At 41.3% G+C, this 15,708-nt stretch overlaps 1 protein-coding gene and 1 long non-coding RNA gene across 2 annotated transcripts in view; both read right to left on the bottom strand.

Moving 5' to 3' along the window:
- Positions 1 to 535, bottom strand: part of LOC114549456 (uncharacterized) — a 57,478-nt gene extending 56,943 nt beyond the window's left edge. The window contains exon 1 of the long non-coding RNA XR_003691550.1: positions 294 to 535. This is a non-coding gene — a long non-coding RNA (uncharacterized LOC114549456). The remainder of the gene's footprint in view (positions 1 to 293) is intronic.
- A 1,344-nt stretch (positions 536 to 1,879) lies between these two features.
- Positions 1,880 to 14,065, bottom strand: adgrg2a (adhesion G protein-coupled receptor G2a). Its single transcript, XM_028569598.1, has 21 exons — positions 14,030 to 14,065; positions 13,899 to 13,942; positions 13,726 to 13,759; positions 13,581 to 13,615; positions 13,337 to 13,464; positions 12,253 to 12,370; positions 9,500 to 11,379; positions 8,980 to 9,092; positions 8,733 to 8,869; positions 8,474 to 8,630; positions 7,333 to 7,488; positions 7,076 to 7,192; positions 6,931 to 6,976; positions 5,384 to 5,487; positions 5,029 to 5,153; positions 4,611 to 4,879; positions 4,404 to 4,503; positions 3,705 to 3,991; positions 3,454 to 3,555; positions 2,954 to 3,073; positions 1,880 to 2,864 (listed from the first exon to the last, which is right to left on the bottom strand). The coding sequence occupies exons 2-21, from the start codon at positions 13,904 to 13,906 to the stop codon at positions 2,776 to 2,778; spliced, it is 4,125 nt and encodes a 1,374-aa protein (XP_028425399.1). The 5' UTR covers positions 13,907 to 13,942; positions 14,030 to 14,065; the 3' UTR covers positions 1,880 to 2,775.
- Between the last annotated feature and the right edge of the window lie 1,643 nt (positions 14,066 to 15,708).

Raw genomic sequence — 15,708 nt, 5'->3', positions numbered from 1 at the left:
CAGTGTAGCTGCACTAGAATTAATCATAAAACAAGCACAAAACACAGAGTAGTCAACAGATATGATTATGCTATGGACACACAGCGGGTGCAATGTATTTTAGCCTGACACTTCTTGAATCAACAGCACAGCAAAACATCAGCAAGGCAGACAACACAGAGATGTAAAAACAATATAAACCTCAAAAGCAGCAGCCACAAACACAAATAACACAGCTAACAAAGGGAGTTTGCAGTTTTTACACAACGCTACGTGTCGAGCAACCATCACAACCAGCGAGTTGTTGTACTCACCTGTCTGAACGCCATTCTGTGAGCTTTGAGCCCCGCGAAGTGCACCTCAATCAGCTCCAGGTTCAACTTCTCTGCTCCACATTCTCAAAGCTAAAATGGAGCTAGCTAACAAAACCATGAAAACCTCTCGGCCCCACTGAGCTCCTCAAAGTTGTCACAAACTACGGGAAGCCCTCACACACACCTCATTGAGGGTCAATGTTACTCAGTGACAGCAAAAGTCAACATTAGACGAGCCACCATGAGCATATATTAGCATTTGGCATGTAAGGCATTTAGCATGTTAGCCTGGTCTATTTCATGTGACTTTTTATTTTATTTTAAGCTGTTAAGGGATGTGAGTTGAAATTTAGGTACACAAAGTAGAAAAAAGGACTTTGTTACAGCAGCAGTAAAGTTATTAATTATTTCAACCTCTGGTAAAAATAATAATTGCCAAATAAACCTGTGCATGCTGGTGTATATGGTGTAATAAGCTCAGATAAATAAGGGCGAGCGAGTCCATGCAGGGCCTTATATGTTAAAAGAAGAACCTTATAATCAGCTCTAGCTTGCTCTGGGAGCCAGCGAAGAGAGGCCAGAACAGGTTTTATGTGATCATATTTTCTAGTTTTTGTCAAGATTCCGGCTGCAGCGTTCTGAGCAAGTTGAAGGCCTCTAGTGGCACAATTTGGAAGATCAGCAAAAAAGGACATTGCTGTAATCAAGTCGGGAAGACACAAATACATGGATACAGTTCCGGCATCATAAAATGGTAACCCTTCCTTTTGCAAAACACTTGACTTGCACATTGGATGGAGCTAACGATATACTCCAAAAGCATTGTTATCGCAGTAAACAAGGAAATACAGGCGGTTTGATGTGCTATCTTGGCTACGCATGAACAAAACTGACAAATATGTACAGGAGGTTATCCTACAAAGTAAAACTGGTAATTATGTTTGGGGTAAGTAAGAGTTAAACCAAAAGTGTTCGTAACATTCCAATATTAGGAGCATGTTTTACAGCTGGGGAGTGAGGACATAAAACAGATTTTCTGTTTTGAAACTTGCCATCAAATTCAAAATCATGCTTATCAATTCATTAGGAAAGGTTCTGAAGTATCAAGCTGAAAAAATGTTCAGTATGTTTTTTTGTAGCTGTGCGCCCAGAACATTAGGGTTAACAACAATAGTCACAATGATTATTATTATTAGGAAGAATTCAAATAGTTGCAGGATTCTCATCTGCATGAGCTCTCTGCCTCTATTATACACACAGCGTGCTGTCTTATTTGGTTCACATTAGAGGTCACGCTGCTCCGAGATTTGAACTCATGTAAAACTTTTAATAGCTAAGTGCTGCCAGCCTCCGGGGCCGTCCTTCACAGGCTGTTATGATCTGGCGCTGGGCGGGGGTGAGACGCTCTGCTGAAGGGTTACACAATGCGGCGACAGGAGGAGAGTCTGCTGGGATCATAATTGGTGGGTTTCCATTAAACAGGTTTGATTAAAGATGTAGAGATGTCATGTACATGCGAAACTCTTGTTTAAAAAAAAGACAAACTGGACAGGTAATGATTAAAAGTTTTATTATCTCCTCTTTCATGGCATGCACTAATCTTGCACTAGGACATTTAGCACAATGTGTCCTCACTCTTAATCATGCTCCAGCAAACTGCATGACCATATATCTTGTCTATTATACGCAAAATAAAATAATCTCAAATATAAAAACAATCTAACAACTCTGAGTAACCTCAACAATGTGCTGTAGCGAAATGAAGCATTTTCTCACATTAAAAGGAGGAATACACCCTCAAAAACGATTTGGTATTAACATTGAGTAGTTGCTCTTTGGCGTGTGCAATTTTTTTTTCCTTCAATGCACCCTGTCTCAACTAAAGATAGTGCCCAGAGTGCTTTGGGATTCACACTCCTTAGTGAAAATATATAGAGGCAATAGTCAGTGGAGCATTGTAAACAAACTGGAAATATTTTCATTTTCCCATTTATGTCTGTGTAAAAAAAAAGAAATATACCAAAAGACAGCAAAATAGCCTCACAAAAATCTATAAAATGTTGACAGCGGTTTGTTTTTGGCTACGATTAAATGCAATTTTTTTGTCTTTAACATGTCATAATATAAAATAAACACTGTTACCATCATGTACACTTCACACTGCTAACAAAGTCTCTTACATTATTTCTGTGTTAATATATTCTACTGTTAATGTAGAAAAGGCATTAAGTCACACTTGTACTCAAGCAGTAATCATAATCATCAGGTACTTCCGCCTCACTTCTTCCGTCCTTCATTATACCAATTAAACCATCTTGTGCAACACTGAGGATTTTCGTGAGCAATCACTCCTATGATTATTTTCTCTGTTTACTCGGGCTGCAGGAGATCACTAATCTCTGGCCATGTCCTCTCGGCTCTCTCAGAGTAGATAATTATTGTAATCACAAATGGATGCTTGACACAGTTGTCAGGCCTCACCTTACGGTGACAGATTTAGTCTGTGAATCTCGTTGAGGTGAGCGTCACTGTTGGATCCGTCATATATTCCACTGTCCCAAAACACAGAGCCTGTGGGAGACCAACACATCATAATATATTATGATATAGCTGTATAAAAATGCAGGCCAGACATTGCAAATTGCGACCTGTGAACATACCGCTGCTATTGGTGACATTGCTGATGACGGAGGAGCTTCGGGAGGTGAAGTGGGGAGCTGAGGTGTTTGCTGTGGTAGCCGACATATTTCTGTTGTTCTGGGTGGCCATCCGACTCCAATCTGCAGAAAAGTATTCGTGACAAGCCAAGCATACTTTGTTAATTTAAATACAGGTTCAAAATCAGGCAAGATCTGGACGTAAAAGGAGCATCTTTTTTTCTGATTTATAATATGTATTTATTCACATATATTCACAATGGACATCAGACGTAATAATATCTCCAGAAAGTGTAAGTCATACGTGTGTCATGTCTGTGTGTTCAGATTTGACAAAGTTATGATTCAAGAAGGAGTGCGATTTTTTTACGCAAATTGTGTCAATTAGCATGCAGTATCTTGTGTCATGTCTGTCCCTCCTCAGTTCTTTCCAGTTTGTAAACCCCTGCCCTAATCAGTCCAATCAAATTATCAGAGGTATAAGAACACAGTTAGGCGCCTACCTGAGTTCTCAGCCAATCGCAGACTCCCACAGCAAAGATAAGTTCTCCATTGCCTGCGGACATTCTCCTTCACAGCACAGTGGAAAACAAAGACAAGGAATCCTGTACAGGATATAATTGTAAAAAAAATAGCTTTTGGGATACATTTTCATATTATGGTTTGGCTAATATGGATAAACCCATATTGGTTTTATCATAAAAAGTGTTTTTTACAATGTGGTGTAGAACCCAGTATATTCTATAAGTCTCACCTTGCAGAGAGTTGAATATGGTGAAAAGGTAAACAAAGGGTAAGTAGAGGGGTCCCCAGGCAAACAGGGAGAACCCCCAAGTGAGGCCAAGCAGGATGATGAGGCCAGTGATGCTGCGCAGATCTGTCATCACTCCCCTGTTGGGTGGCTGGTTCTGGGGGTTCTGCTTCTTGATCCGGGACAGCTGGACCATAACCACGATGAAGACCAGCAGGCACAGGGCAAAGATCAGGAGGAAGTAGGCCACCACGCCCACATAGAAGGCAATGTCATTACGCAGCCAACAGCTACAGGGGGACAGATAAAGACCCAAAATAGATATTTAACAACCAAAAATAATGCATGCTTGCTATCTTATAGGTGGTTATTACGTGCCTACTAGGGGGTTGCAAGATACTATTCTTGGTGTTCAGGGAGGTTAGCAGAGTGTCACTAGTACTAATGGGTACTATTCGTGTTTTGTGTGGTTCTATGGCTTTTTCACAGTGAATATTTTAACTTGGAAAAATATTGAGTTTGTTGTCTGGCCCTCCAGTGGCCAAATGTGTTACTGTCAGGAATAATCAGGGGAAAAAAGGTTTTGATTTAATCAAATGTACCTTTTTTAATTATCCTGCAAAATGTGTAATGTATTGCATCTGAAACTGTATCAATAAAAAAATGTATGTGTGCGGTTATGAAGATTTAGGAGTAACTTACAAGTCGTCTGAAGTGCCATCTGTATATTTTCCATATGTGACCAGACCATAGTTGTTTTTGTCCACTGATATTACAGTGATCACCACGAGAAGCGGAAGGCCTGCAAAGACAAGGATGTTACTCAGCAGAACCATTTCATTATATCTTATAAATATATATACAGTATATATATATATTTTTTTTTTGAGCATTTAGGAGCTGACCTACCCCAGCCTATCAGCGAGAACTTGAGCATGTATCTGCTGAGGTAGGGAGTGAACACCCGGACGATGCTCAGGTACATGTGCAGGGCCTCGAGCCCTGCCCAGGTAAACGATGTCAGCAGGAAGTAGTGCAGGAAGAAGGCGGTGCTAATGCACAGCCCGACCACTGGGTAGAGCGCCAGCCAGCCGTCCAGCAAGAAGACAAGGTTGAGGAGGAGGAGGGATAGGCAGAGCTGGACCAGGATCTTGGCAGGAATATCCCGCAGCAATTTTCTGCAGGAGAAAGAGCTTGTTAGGATACTAACAAGTAAAACTTAAAAAAAAAAAAAAAAAAAAAAAAAAGAAATATATACAGTATATTCATTTTAGCTTTAACATAAAGCTCGGATTTAAGTAGTAATGGTTAAGACATAGATTCTTACTCAAATAAAAGATATGTCAGTAAGGTGAGAGCGAGGAAAATGGCAGAGATTCCACAGCCGATGTAGGTGATGAAAGTAAGAATTTGCGCCTGTTTACGGTCAATTTTCCCCTCTCTGGACAAATCCTGTATTCAGAATAGGATACACACACAAACATAGAGTGAACACCATGCTGTAGACCTTATAATTTCTCCCTTTAACCATGTAGAATAAGACAGTCAGATCATTTGTTTTGCCTCTTTAACTGGTAATTTAAGTTGTTCATTTAATTCCTAATATACATGTTGTAATTGCTATTTGAAGCACTTTATTGGTACTGTTATGGTCAATGTATCACACACATATAAACACGAACCAGCAGAATTGCAAAGGATGTAAGATGGTTGCAGCTGCAGGTTGTTTCTTCCTGTGTGGAATTGACAACAAAGCAGCCAGCAGAGCCCCAGCCTCCTCCACCACCTGAACAAGAGAAACACAACGAACAGGGGCATGAATACATGGGGAAGTTTTATGTAATCTATTTACTGTAATAAATCCAAAAATGACCCCAATGTGTCATCAGATATTAAGGAAACATGGTAAGTTGAAATACTATCTTTTCTGACAACAATGCTAATGCCAGTATTTTCTCCTTTTGAAATTTCGGTTCCATGACAGAATTTTTGTTTGTGTTTTGTTTGTGTGTGTGTTGTTATCAACTGCCCAGTTTGACAGCCAGGCCGGGTTGCCAGATATACATATACCTGTAAAGATGTTAAGCCAGCGCGCTACAGCTGTAACATTAGTACAGCCATGAAAGCAGCAAACAAATGAACAGATCAACGGAGATAGATTCTACCCAACCTAAAAATACCGGCATATTTCTAACAGTTGCGTGACCAGAGACGTTACAAATGCCTGGTAAATTTTGGAGATTTATTTGAAAGATGGAGACAGCTTAGAGCCCAAAAGGATGCAGAGTTGGCTAATTTCCTCCTGAACAGGTAAGCATTAGCTTCAGGCTAATTTAATACGGCTACAAGGGACGGGCATTTGATGTCATGTCAACATTCGTGGACTCACATTGAATTATATAGCTAGAGTATCTGAGTTGGTTACTCACAAAAACAAATTAAGACCAGTAAAGTGATCCTGACTGGTCCTGGTTAACGCCACCATGCTAACCCTGCTAACGTTACCGGGAGGACCAGTCAGGCGGGCCACGGCTGTTTACAACGTGTAGCCTGTTCAGCGGCCGTAGCCGACAACACTGAGTTATTTTAAGCCAAGAGAGGGGGACTGTAAATTGGGAAGAGAGGACCGTGAGTTTGCAGTGTTTTGCGATTGTTGCCGTATTTCTAAGCCAATAAAGTGTGTATTTCAGTCAGGTGGAGAGGACGGCAAGGTAGTGTTATTTTTAGCGCTTCCTACCGTAATTCTAAGCCGAGGAAGTGTGTCTCTCCGTCGGGTGGAGAGGACGGCGAGGTTGTGGGGTTTTTAGCGGTTCCTACCCTGATTCTAAGCCGAAAAAGTGGATCTGTCAGTTGGGTACAGAGCTCCGCATGAGCACGGGCTTCTATGACTGTCAATATAGCCAGCATCTAATGTTAGCTACTCCGCTGTGCTGTGAAGTAATGTCTGGCGTACGTGTATGTGTAATGTATGTGAGACAAGCGTCTAGCAACATTGTTGTGGATGCTCGTTCAGCACGCTTTGGAGGAGGGTCTGACAAAGCGAGACTATGGATGCTCCGGTCTCAGACTGGCAACCTCTGTGAACTTCCTCGTCTGGGGAGGAGGGGTTGGGGGAGACGAAGCTCTCCAGTGTTTTGAATTTGTACTGCAGTAACTATTTTAAACACTGTCTTTATAGTGCACCTTTAACCAAATTAACCAACTCGATTTGGCATGCATGCACACTCACCATTCCGAGTAAAGTCCCAAAATGCACAGGAGGCTGTGTAGTTTTCCTATGAACAAATCAGAAGACAAAAAGCTTAATAGAGGAACTTTGAGTGATCTTAATCACTGAATTTTATCAATTCATTTTTATGTGTGTGCACACTTACAGGGTTGATGTTTCGGATGGTAAACTGAATGTTCTCACTCAGGTTGCTTATTGACAGATTGGTCACACTGGCGGCCAGGACTGGACTGACAAGGGTTTTGTTATCTAATGCTGCATCCTGCAACAACAAAAAAACAGCTGTTTCCTTTTCTAATGAACCATACCTGGCTGTTGAACTTAACTGAGAAAAGGTACAAAATACTTGCATATTCTGTGACAAAATCTGTAAGAGATGACAATGAGATAATGCAAAAGTACCTGGAAGAGGGCAGTTTTGGTGTAGAAGGTGAACTGGACCCTGTTGGCCTGCTTCTGCTGCTCAGGACTGAGCCCAGTGGTGAGGGAGGAGGGCAAGAATACAGATCCCAGAGCAGACCCTGACCTCTTGGACCGGGATCGACTGAGGGCACGGAGCTGGACACACCAAAAGTTAACAAATGGTTAATGGAAAGGTTTGGCAGTGCCTGTTTTCAGCATGTGTCTCTGCTCTGTATCTGTAAGGCTACTTTAAGTCACAGTAGTTGCATTTGAAAACATTGGGGCTCATGCAAGAACCTCTCTTACTTTTTACTTTGCTAAATGTTCCACCTCAGATTTACCAAAGTTGAATGAATGCCAGTTGTTCATGAGTAGGTGGACATTCATGAGATTGGAACATTATCTACTCCTCTAAAATTGCCATATAAGGCCACCTGTTCCCCTTGGTTTGGGGGAAGAGTTTAATTAAATAAAAGTATTTCCAAATAGTAAAAAGAAAGATTTCACACCAAGAACCTTCAAGTCAAGACACATGCCAACTAAATGTATAAAGTCTAAAAGAACAGTTTTCTGCCCTGTGGAGAATATTGTCTTTACATGACTCATACGACAGGTCGACAACACTCATAAATTTTCTTTATTTAAGAGAAAATTCCAAGTATGAGAAAATTTGTTTATGACAACAAAAAGGACCAGTGTGTAGGATTTAGTGGCATCTAGTGGTGAGGTTGCAGATTGCAACCAACTGACTACCCTTAACCTCACTCCTCCCTTTCCAAGTATGTAGTAGAACCTACGGTGACCTTCAGGTAACTCAAATGTGTATGGTTTGTCTGTTCTGGGCTACTGTAGAAATATGGTGGTGCAACATCCCTATGCAGATATGAAGGACTCACTCTAAGCTAACAAAAACATTACTCTTAGTTTCAGGTGATTATACACTAAGGAAAATATAATTATGAATACTATATTTCATTTCTGCCAATAGATCCCAATGAATCCTTCACCATGTCTCTTTAAATCACTTGTACGTGCCACATACATAAGAACGAATTTGTTCGTATAAATGGTTCTTGCCCGAGGCCCATTGTGTCTCATGAAATGCAGTGAGAACAGATGGCTAAATTCAGTTGTGGGCTACCTGGACATTATCTGTGTTGAAAATGTCAACAGAAGTTGTTGGAAAGTTGGTCCCATCGACTGTCCTCACTGCCAGAACCAGCGAACCTGAAGAGAGGATCTCGCTGTCACCAGTGACAACCAGTTTAAGACCCAGATCATCTACCAGGTGAACAAGACTGTCAACAGGACAGAAGACAAAACATTTAAAAAAAAAAAAAAAAAAGCATCAAAGGTAGGGGTTTATGTGTCCATGTGGGTGAGGGCTGTGTGAACTGTACCTGTTAGCAGAGGCAGAGAGGGCCAGTGAGTCGGCCTCCATCAGGTTGCTGATTATGTTGACCAACTTCTGTCCCACTGCCTGAGAGACTGTGGGGCAGTCCATAAGCTTCTCTAACTTCCTTACCAACTGTGCCACCTGCAACATCCATCAAATGATGAAGTTTACGTTGAAGTTTTCCACAAAAGTAATTGTTGTATGCTAACATTTTTCTTTTTTCTAATAGTTCCATAGATCAGAAGCTTCACCTGAGAGGAGTTCAGTTGAGACACATCCTGTGTTTGATTCAGCAGCTCATTCGCTTGCTCTTCCCGGGCCGTTTGGCTTGTAGTTGTCTCTGCGATGGTTGTAGAGGTACTTCCTGTACCATGGCAAAAAGTACAGAAAGTTGTCAAGTCATACGAATTGATTATCCATGTATGGTGGTGTTTATATTGATAATAACGATAATACATCCAAATTTTATAGTGCTTTTTGAAGTCCTCAAAGACGCTTTACATAATGGGATACAAAATAAAAACAAGCAGTAAACATTTGAATTGATATAAGACATCAATATAGCAAAGCTTTGATCAAAAAGCATTCCATCCATGCAGATTGAGGACATATACCAGTTATAAATCTATTGTTATGATGCATTTATTATTGGACTCATTGAGTGCAAAGTTTACCTCCTTTACATTGCAGCCAATTTGATCCACCACACTGAAAAGCCTTTATTTGAGGCTTCAACCAAATTGTAAATGTTGAATTCTCAACTATACATACCAGGTTTTTTGGTGGTAGTGTTGGAGATCGTGGTGGTTTGGAGAGTTGTTGTTGAATAAGATGAAGTAACCGTTGCAGTCGTGGTGTTAATCTGGGCAGGAAGTGTACCATGCACAGTTGTAGTAGTTGTGGTGGAATTTGCAGCTTCAAGGGAAGCGTTAGTTGCTGTAGTTGTCAAATTGACTTCTGGTCCTTTGGTTGTCAGGTTGAAGTCGGCGGTTAAACTGCTTGCAGTTGAGCTCAGGTTAAAGCTGATTCCTGCGGTTTGATTGACATTGACGACGATACTGACGACAGTGGCCGCTGTGGTGAAGTTGTTGTCTTTGCTAGTTGTTGAGACGGTGTGGGTCACTCCTCCTGTGGTGTAATTTCCTGTCTGGTTGTTCAGTGGAGCAACTGTAGGTATAGTGGTGTTGTCGAAAACAGACGTCACATTGTCCGCAGTTGAGTTTTTTGTGGTTGTTGTTGCATTGTTAGGAGTTCCATCATCTTGTTCAACAGTGGTAGACATTGTTGTGTTTTTATAAGGGGCCGTTGTGTTCTGTTGGCTTTCCCTGATGGGTGCAGTGGTTACGTTGTCTGTGGCTGTTTTCTTTTGAGAAACAGTAGTAGTGTTTATATTCTCAAGTGTTGTGTAATTGCTAGAGAGCGTAGTGACATTGTTCACCATTGTGTGATTGGGAGAAGCTGTAAATGTGCTTAGTGTTGCGTTACTTGTAATTGTACCATTGGGTAAGTTCATATTCCTGTCAGCTATGGTTATGTTGTCCTCTGTTGTGTAATTGTCAGAGGGTGTTGTGTAATTCTTGGTTGCCATAGTTACATTATACACTACTGTGTGATTGGGAGAAGTCGTAAATGTGCTAACTGTTGTGTTAGTCGTAAACGTACTGTTTTCTTTTCTGTTTCTGCCGGCTGAAGTAAAATTGTACTCTGGTGTGTGATTGGTAGAAGGTGTAAATATGTCGGGTGTACTTACATTGTATCCTGTTGTGCCATTCAGAGAAGGTGTAATTGTAGTTACGTTGTACACTTTTGTGTGATTGGTTGAAGGGGGAACTGTAGTTACATTGTACAATGTTGTATCAGTTGTAGAAGGTGTAAATGCACCGACTGTAGTTACATTGTATGCTTTAGTATCATTTGTAGAAGGTTTAACCCTAGTTACATTGTGCTTTGTTGTGTGATTGGCAGAATGTGTAACTTTGTCAACTGTAGTTACATTGTACATGGTTGTATCATTTGGAGAAGATCTAATTGTAGTTACATTGTATGCTGTTGTGTGATTGGTTGAAGGTGAAACTGTAGTTACATTGTACACTGTTGTGTGATTGTTAGAATGTATAACTGTGCCGACTGTTGTTACGTTGTACTCTGCTGCGTGATTTGGAGACAATGTAGTTGTGTTAAGCTTTGAAACAATAAGAGCAGTAGCCATTTGTAGTGTTGAGTTGATGGAGGATAATGTTGTGTTTTGCTGTGCTACGGTTGTGTTTTGCAGTTTTGTATTTTCAGTGGGTGTCAACAGTGTTGTGTTATTAGATGAAGTTGTGTTTTGTACTATTGTACTGTTAGAGACAGTCACAGTCGTGTTTTGTGAGCTGGTTTGGAGGACAGGCTGTGCTGTTGAGGACTGTGTAACGTTAATTGTTGTGAGTGGAGTAGTCATGTTAGGCTGAGCTGTTCCTTGTGACGTATTTGTATTTTGAACTGTTGGAGTATTTTCAGCCGCCGTAGAGTTGGTCCCAGATGGTGTTAAGGCTTTAGGAGTTGTAGTGCTGTTGATCAGATTGGAAGGTTGCGTCGTGCTTTGCTTGGTTGTGGAAGGCTCCGGAGGGCAGCTGTCAGTCAGAAGTACAGCAAGACTCTCATTTGCCTCACTAGAAAAAGAACACATAGCAATATATTGTATGAAAAGATTAGGCCAGTGCCATGTTTAATGGCAATTGTATTAATAATTCATTAATAAATAATGATTAATAATTAATAATTCATTAATAATACACTGAGAGTTAGATGAGTAGATCGATACCCCTCCCAGAGGCGTCGGACTGGGGGAAAAAGGGGACCGAGTACCCATGGTCCTCATGTGAGGAGGGCCCAAAAATATGCTAGAATTAATTGCTGTGGATGCGGGGAGGCGAACATAGAAAATGCCTTTCTACAGGGCCCAGAATTTTGTGCTACGCCCCTGACCCCTCCCATGTCTGTATGCTAATTATGATGCTACCGCAGAAACAGAGGGAAACAGCCTGGTTCCATCCAAAGGTTACAAAATCTGGCAATTAACACCTCTCAAACTCACTAGTTAACTTGTCGTATAACCAAACCAAATTGTAAAAATAACCATCTGCTGGGGATAACAAGTCATGTAGGCTAGAGTAGTTTAATTCATCAGTCAGTAAACAATTAAAATATATCTATATAATATATTATATATATATAATCAATGTGTCTGTGTTCAATAGTTGTTTTGTTGAGTTTAATTGTTGTTTGTGTTGATCCCTTAAAGAAACCCCACTTTAGAGAATGCTACTTACAGGGTTAGGTAACATCCATCTATATACATGCATTCTAGCAGCTACTTTGTTTTATAATTTACATTTTCCTCAGCCTGATTCATCTATAAACAGTAGAGTATGTGAGCTCATGAATTTTCCAGAATGGCTATGAAAATCACCACAGACACCATTTGTTTCTCTTGTGCCCAACATGCAAAAAGCCACCACCATACAAATGGTTTATAGAATTACCATTTAAGCAGAGTGGGGTCAGGTTGGCACACATCGGAGGTCAGCAGGTCACTGGCAACCCAGGTCAGGTTGGATGTCAACAGAGTACTGACAGCCGAACCAGGAGGACCACAAACCACTGAGGACACACAGAGCAGCAATGATACATTAGTCTATATCCACGATGTTCCACTCCTGGGATTGCTCTGGTGCCGATATCACTCTTTTTGGCCGGATGTCCGTTGCTTTCCCCTTTCTTTGTGTTGTAATTGTAAACTCTGGTTGATTTAGGAGAACTAGGGTTAAGTGCTCCTCAGATCTCTGCAGGGTAAATCCAGACAGCTAGCTAGACTATCTGTCCAATCTGAGAATGCTGTTGTATGACTAAAACAACTTTTGAACGTACACGTTCCACCAAAACAAGTTCCTTCCTGATGTTATTTTGCAGAGGCACCTTGGCTTCCGTTTGGCACTTAGCACCGCCCAAGACGATTGTGATTGGTTTAAAGAAATGCCAATAAACCAGAGCACGTTTTTCTCCCATCCCGGAATGCTGTATGAAACTAGCCAGACCCTCCTCCGCAGCGCTGTGGAGGAAGGTCTGTCAATGCGAGACTAAAAATACATTTACACAATAGATTTGTATAATGTCATTGCACAATCCAACTATTGGTCGCCATTGCTCATGTGTGTGTGGCTTACCTGCCTCACAGAGTTTACAAAGCGGAAGTCAGGGAGTTGACAGTCGGTTTTTGGAAGAGAGACAGGTGCTTCTGAATTTAGTCCCTTTTCCCCATTGAGTCGCGTTAACGTTTTGTTCGAGTCTTAAATGTCTACAAATGAACTGTCAACTGAGTGTGGACGCTGATTGGCGCCGGACCAAGGACTGAGCTGGTCGGAAGACGGAGCAAAGCGGCACCCCGGCTACGACGAGAGGTACTTCACCTTTAACTAAGCTCTGTAGTTTGCATATGCACGGGCTAACAGAACTCTGGAAGCCCTAAACGTAACGATAGTTCCAAATTTTCCCAGTGTTGTGGTAATTCATTGACAATATATGAAAGAGGTTTCATAATAGGAAAAACACATAAACCTGCAGACTCACCCATGCCGGTAAGTGGCGTTTCTCTTGTTATGCCACTGCTGTTGTTAATGACTTGTTGCAGAAGAATATTTAGGGCGCAACCATTGACAGGTCCAGACATCTCCAGTATCACCATGCAGCTGTACAACCTAGAGACCAGCAGCAAAGGGGTTAAAACAATCCATGTTCAGACATTGGCACAGGATTTTTTTAAAGAAATAAAGTTATTAATGTTTGTTTACATAATAGATCAAAACATATCTACCTCTGTGGTGTACCATGGCATTCCAGATGAGCACGCTGGATAAAGAAAATAATTGATGAAGCATGATTAACAGCTCTAGATCAATGTGAGTAGCTCAATGTAAGGTTAGGGTTAGTAGCAAACTGTTATCTGCAGTAAGATTTACCTGGTAGAGCTTTGAAATATCTTGGCACACTGACCTGGAAACAAAGAATTGCCCGCATGTGTGAATCATCACCAAAAAACCCTTTTATATTCAGTATTTAAGTAATCGCTTCAATAACTGCCCACGGTCTACGTGTAGGAACTGTAAGTAATTCAAAGTGGATAGAGACTTACCCTGACATTGTGTTACAGGTGCGGGCTGCACTAAGTCCAGACAGCTGTTAAATAAGGTTAGAAAGTCAGTACATAGCATACATACTCTATATAACAGGAAGTACAGTTCAATCATACTGCGCTGTACATACCAGTACTTTTAGGGCGTTAACATTAAAAGAGGCACTGATAATATTGATTCTCATGGCAAAAAACTGGCCTAGAGAGAAAAAAAACAAAGTAAAAGTTGTCAGGGGCAGTTTAGGACATAATTAAAAAGGAGTAGTTTAATATTTTGGGAAATACACATACACATACACTTTTCTTTTTTTTTACAGAGAGAAGGTCAATACTACTCTCATGTCTGTCGATTAAATATTAAGCTACAGCCTGGAGGCAGTTAGCTTATCTTAGCACCAAGCCGCCTGGCTCTGTACAAAAGCCTACCAACAAGCACCCCTAAAGCTTACTTAATATCTTGTTGGTTTATTCAGTACAAAAAACAAACAATTGAGCCAGGCTAGCTCTTTGTCCCTGTTTCCAGTCTTTGTGCTAAGCTAAACTTACCAACTGCTGGCCGTACCTTCACATTTAGCACACAAACATGTGTGTGGTATCACGCTTCTCAGCTAACTCTCAGGGCCTGATTTACTAACACTGGCGCAGTTTGCGCTGCGTCTGTTTATGCGAGTTCAGTAATAGCGCACGCTATGCTTCCACATTTTGCGTAGTATTTATCAACCCTGACACCCATCAGGCAATCAGCGTCTTTCTCCGCCCACTATACCGTAAATTGCGCTGTAGTGAAGCGGTACTTGTGCTATGATACGGCTGAGTGCAGACTGCGATATTCCCACTGCTGATGCTATGACTGTTTGAAATGATCCTGATGCCAATATATTTGTAATGTAGCGAGGAGTTTAACAACTGCTGGAATGGAATGTGAACGCTGAGTGGGAGATTCAATTTCATCTTTGATTTCTTCCAGTAACTCTAATATTGCATGGCTGCTTGATCTGTAACGCTAAATGATGTTGTGTTCACTGACAAAGTGTGATTCTTATGTTAAAAACATTTTCAGCCTCGCCTATGTCTTCGTCTTGCTCAAATTACTGTTGCCATTTCACCAGCGGCATAAAGGTCTACGAGGAAACTCGACTGCGGCTGGTTCAGACCTGCTTTTAAGAGGCGGAGAATTTCCCCCGCAGAATAGAGACGCGCTCTTACTGACAGTCTTTGTAAATACCACGGAATATACAATTAGGCGCACTTTGCGCTTATCCTCCCACCTTTTTGGGTGGAACTCCCACTTTCCCCACGACCCTCCCACGAACGCATATTGAAAGCGCAACTTGTCTCTTCTCGCTCATGTGGCAGACAGTCTGCGCTTTTACCCAAGTGCGCCCTGTTTGTAAATAGCCCGCATTGGTTACGTCCGTCTTTGCGACCAATTAGCGCCTGGAAACAGGCGCAAACGGCTTGATAAATCTAGCCCTCAGAGAGAAGGCCAATAAGCATATTTCCCAAAATGTCAAACTATTCCTTTAAAGTTTGAATAACAACCCATACACTCAAAGTACACACTTATTTATCACATTTAGCAGCTGTGTGTGGAGGGATATGAGTGCATGTATATAAACAAATAATTGACATTGCAGCACAAACTCATGCAGACAGGCAGGAAGACAATACTCTGGCTGTTTTCTTACTTGCAGAATTACAGAAAGCGGTGCAGTCACAAAAGCGAGGCGCTTGACCTAAGGCACAGACAAACACGGTTACAGCATCCTGGTAAATATAATGCAAGTTTTGACCTGGTATTAAAATCCAA

This window comes from Perca flavescens, chromosome 22, assembly GCF_004354835.1.
Source record: "Perca flavescens isolate YP-PL-M2 chromosome 22, PFLA_1.0, whole genome shotgun sequence".
In the NCBI taxonomy this organism is placed as follows: Eukaryota; Metazoa; Chordata; class Actinopteri; order Perciformes; family Percidae; genus Perca; species Perca flavescens.
Note: the sequence above shows the minus strand (reverse complement) of the source record. Positions and strands in the feature narration are given on the sequence as shown.

Coding starts and splice junctions, on each gene's coding strand:
- adgrg2a (XM_028569598.1), bottom strand. Junction 5,488..6,930: donor TTGGGACTTTACTCGGAATG/GTGAGTGTGCAT, acceptor TCTCTTGTTCAG/GTGGTGGAGGAGGCTGGGGC. Junction 4,880..5,028: donor CTGACATATCTTTTATTTGA/GTAAGAATCTAT, acceptor TTTCTCCTGCAG/AAAATTGCTGCGGGATATTC.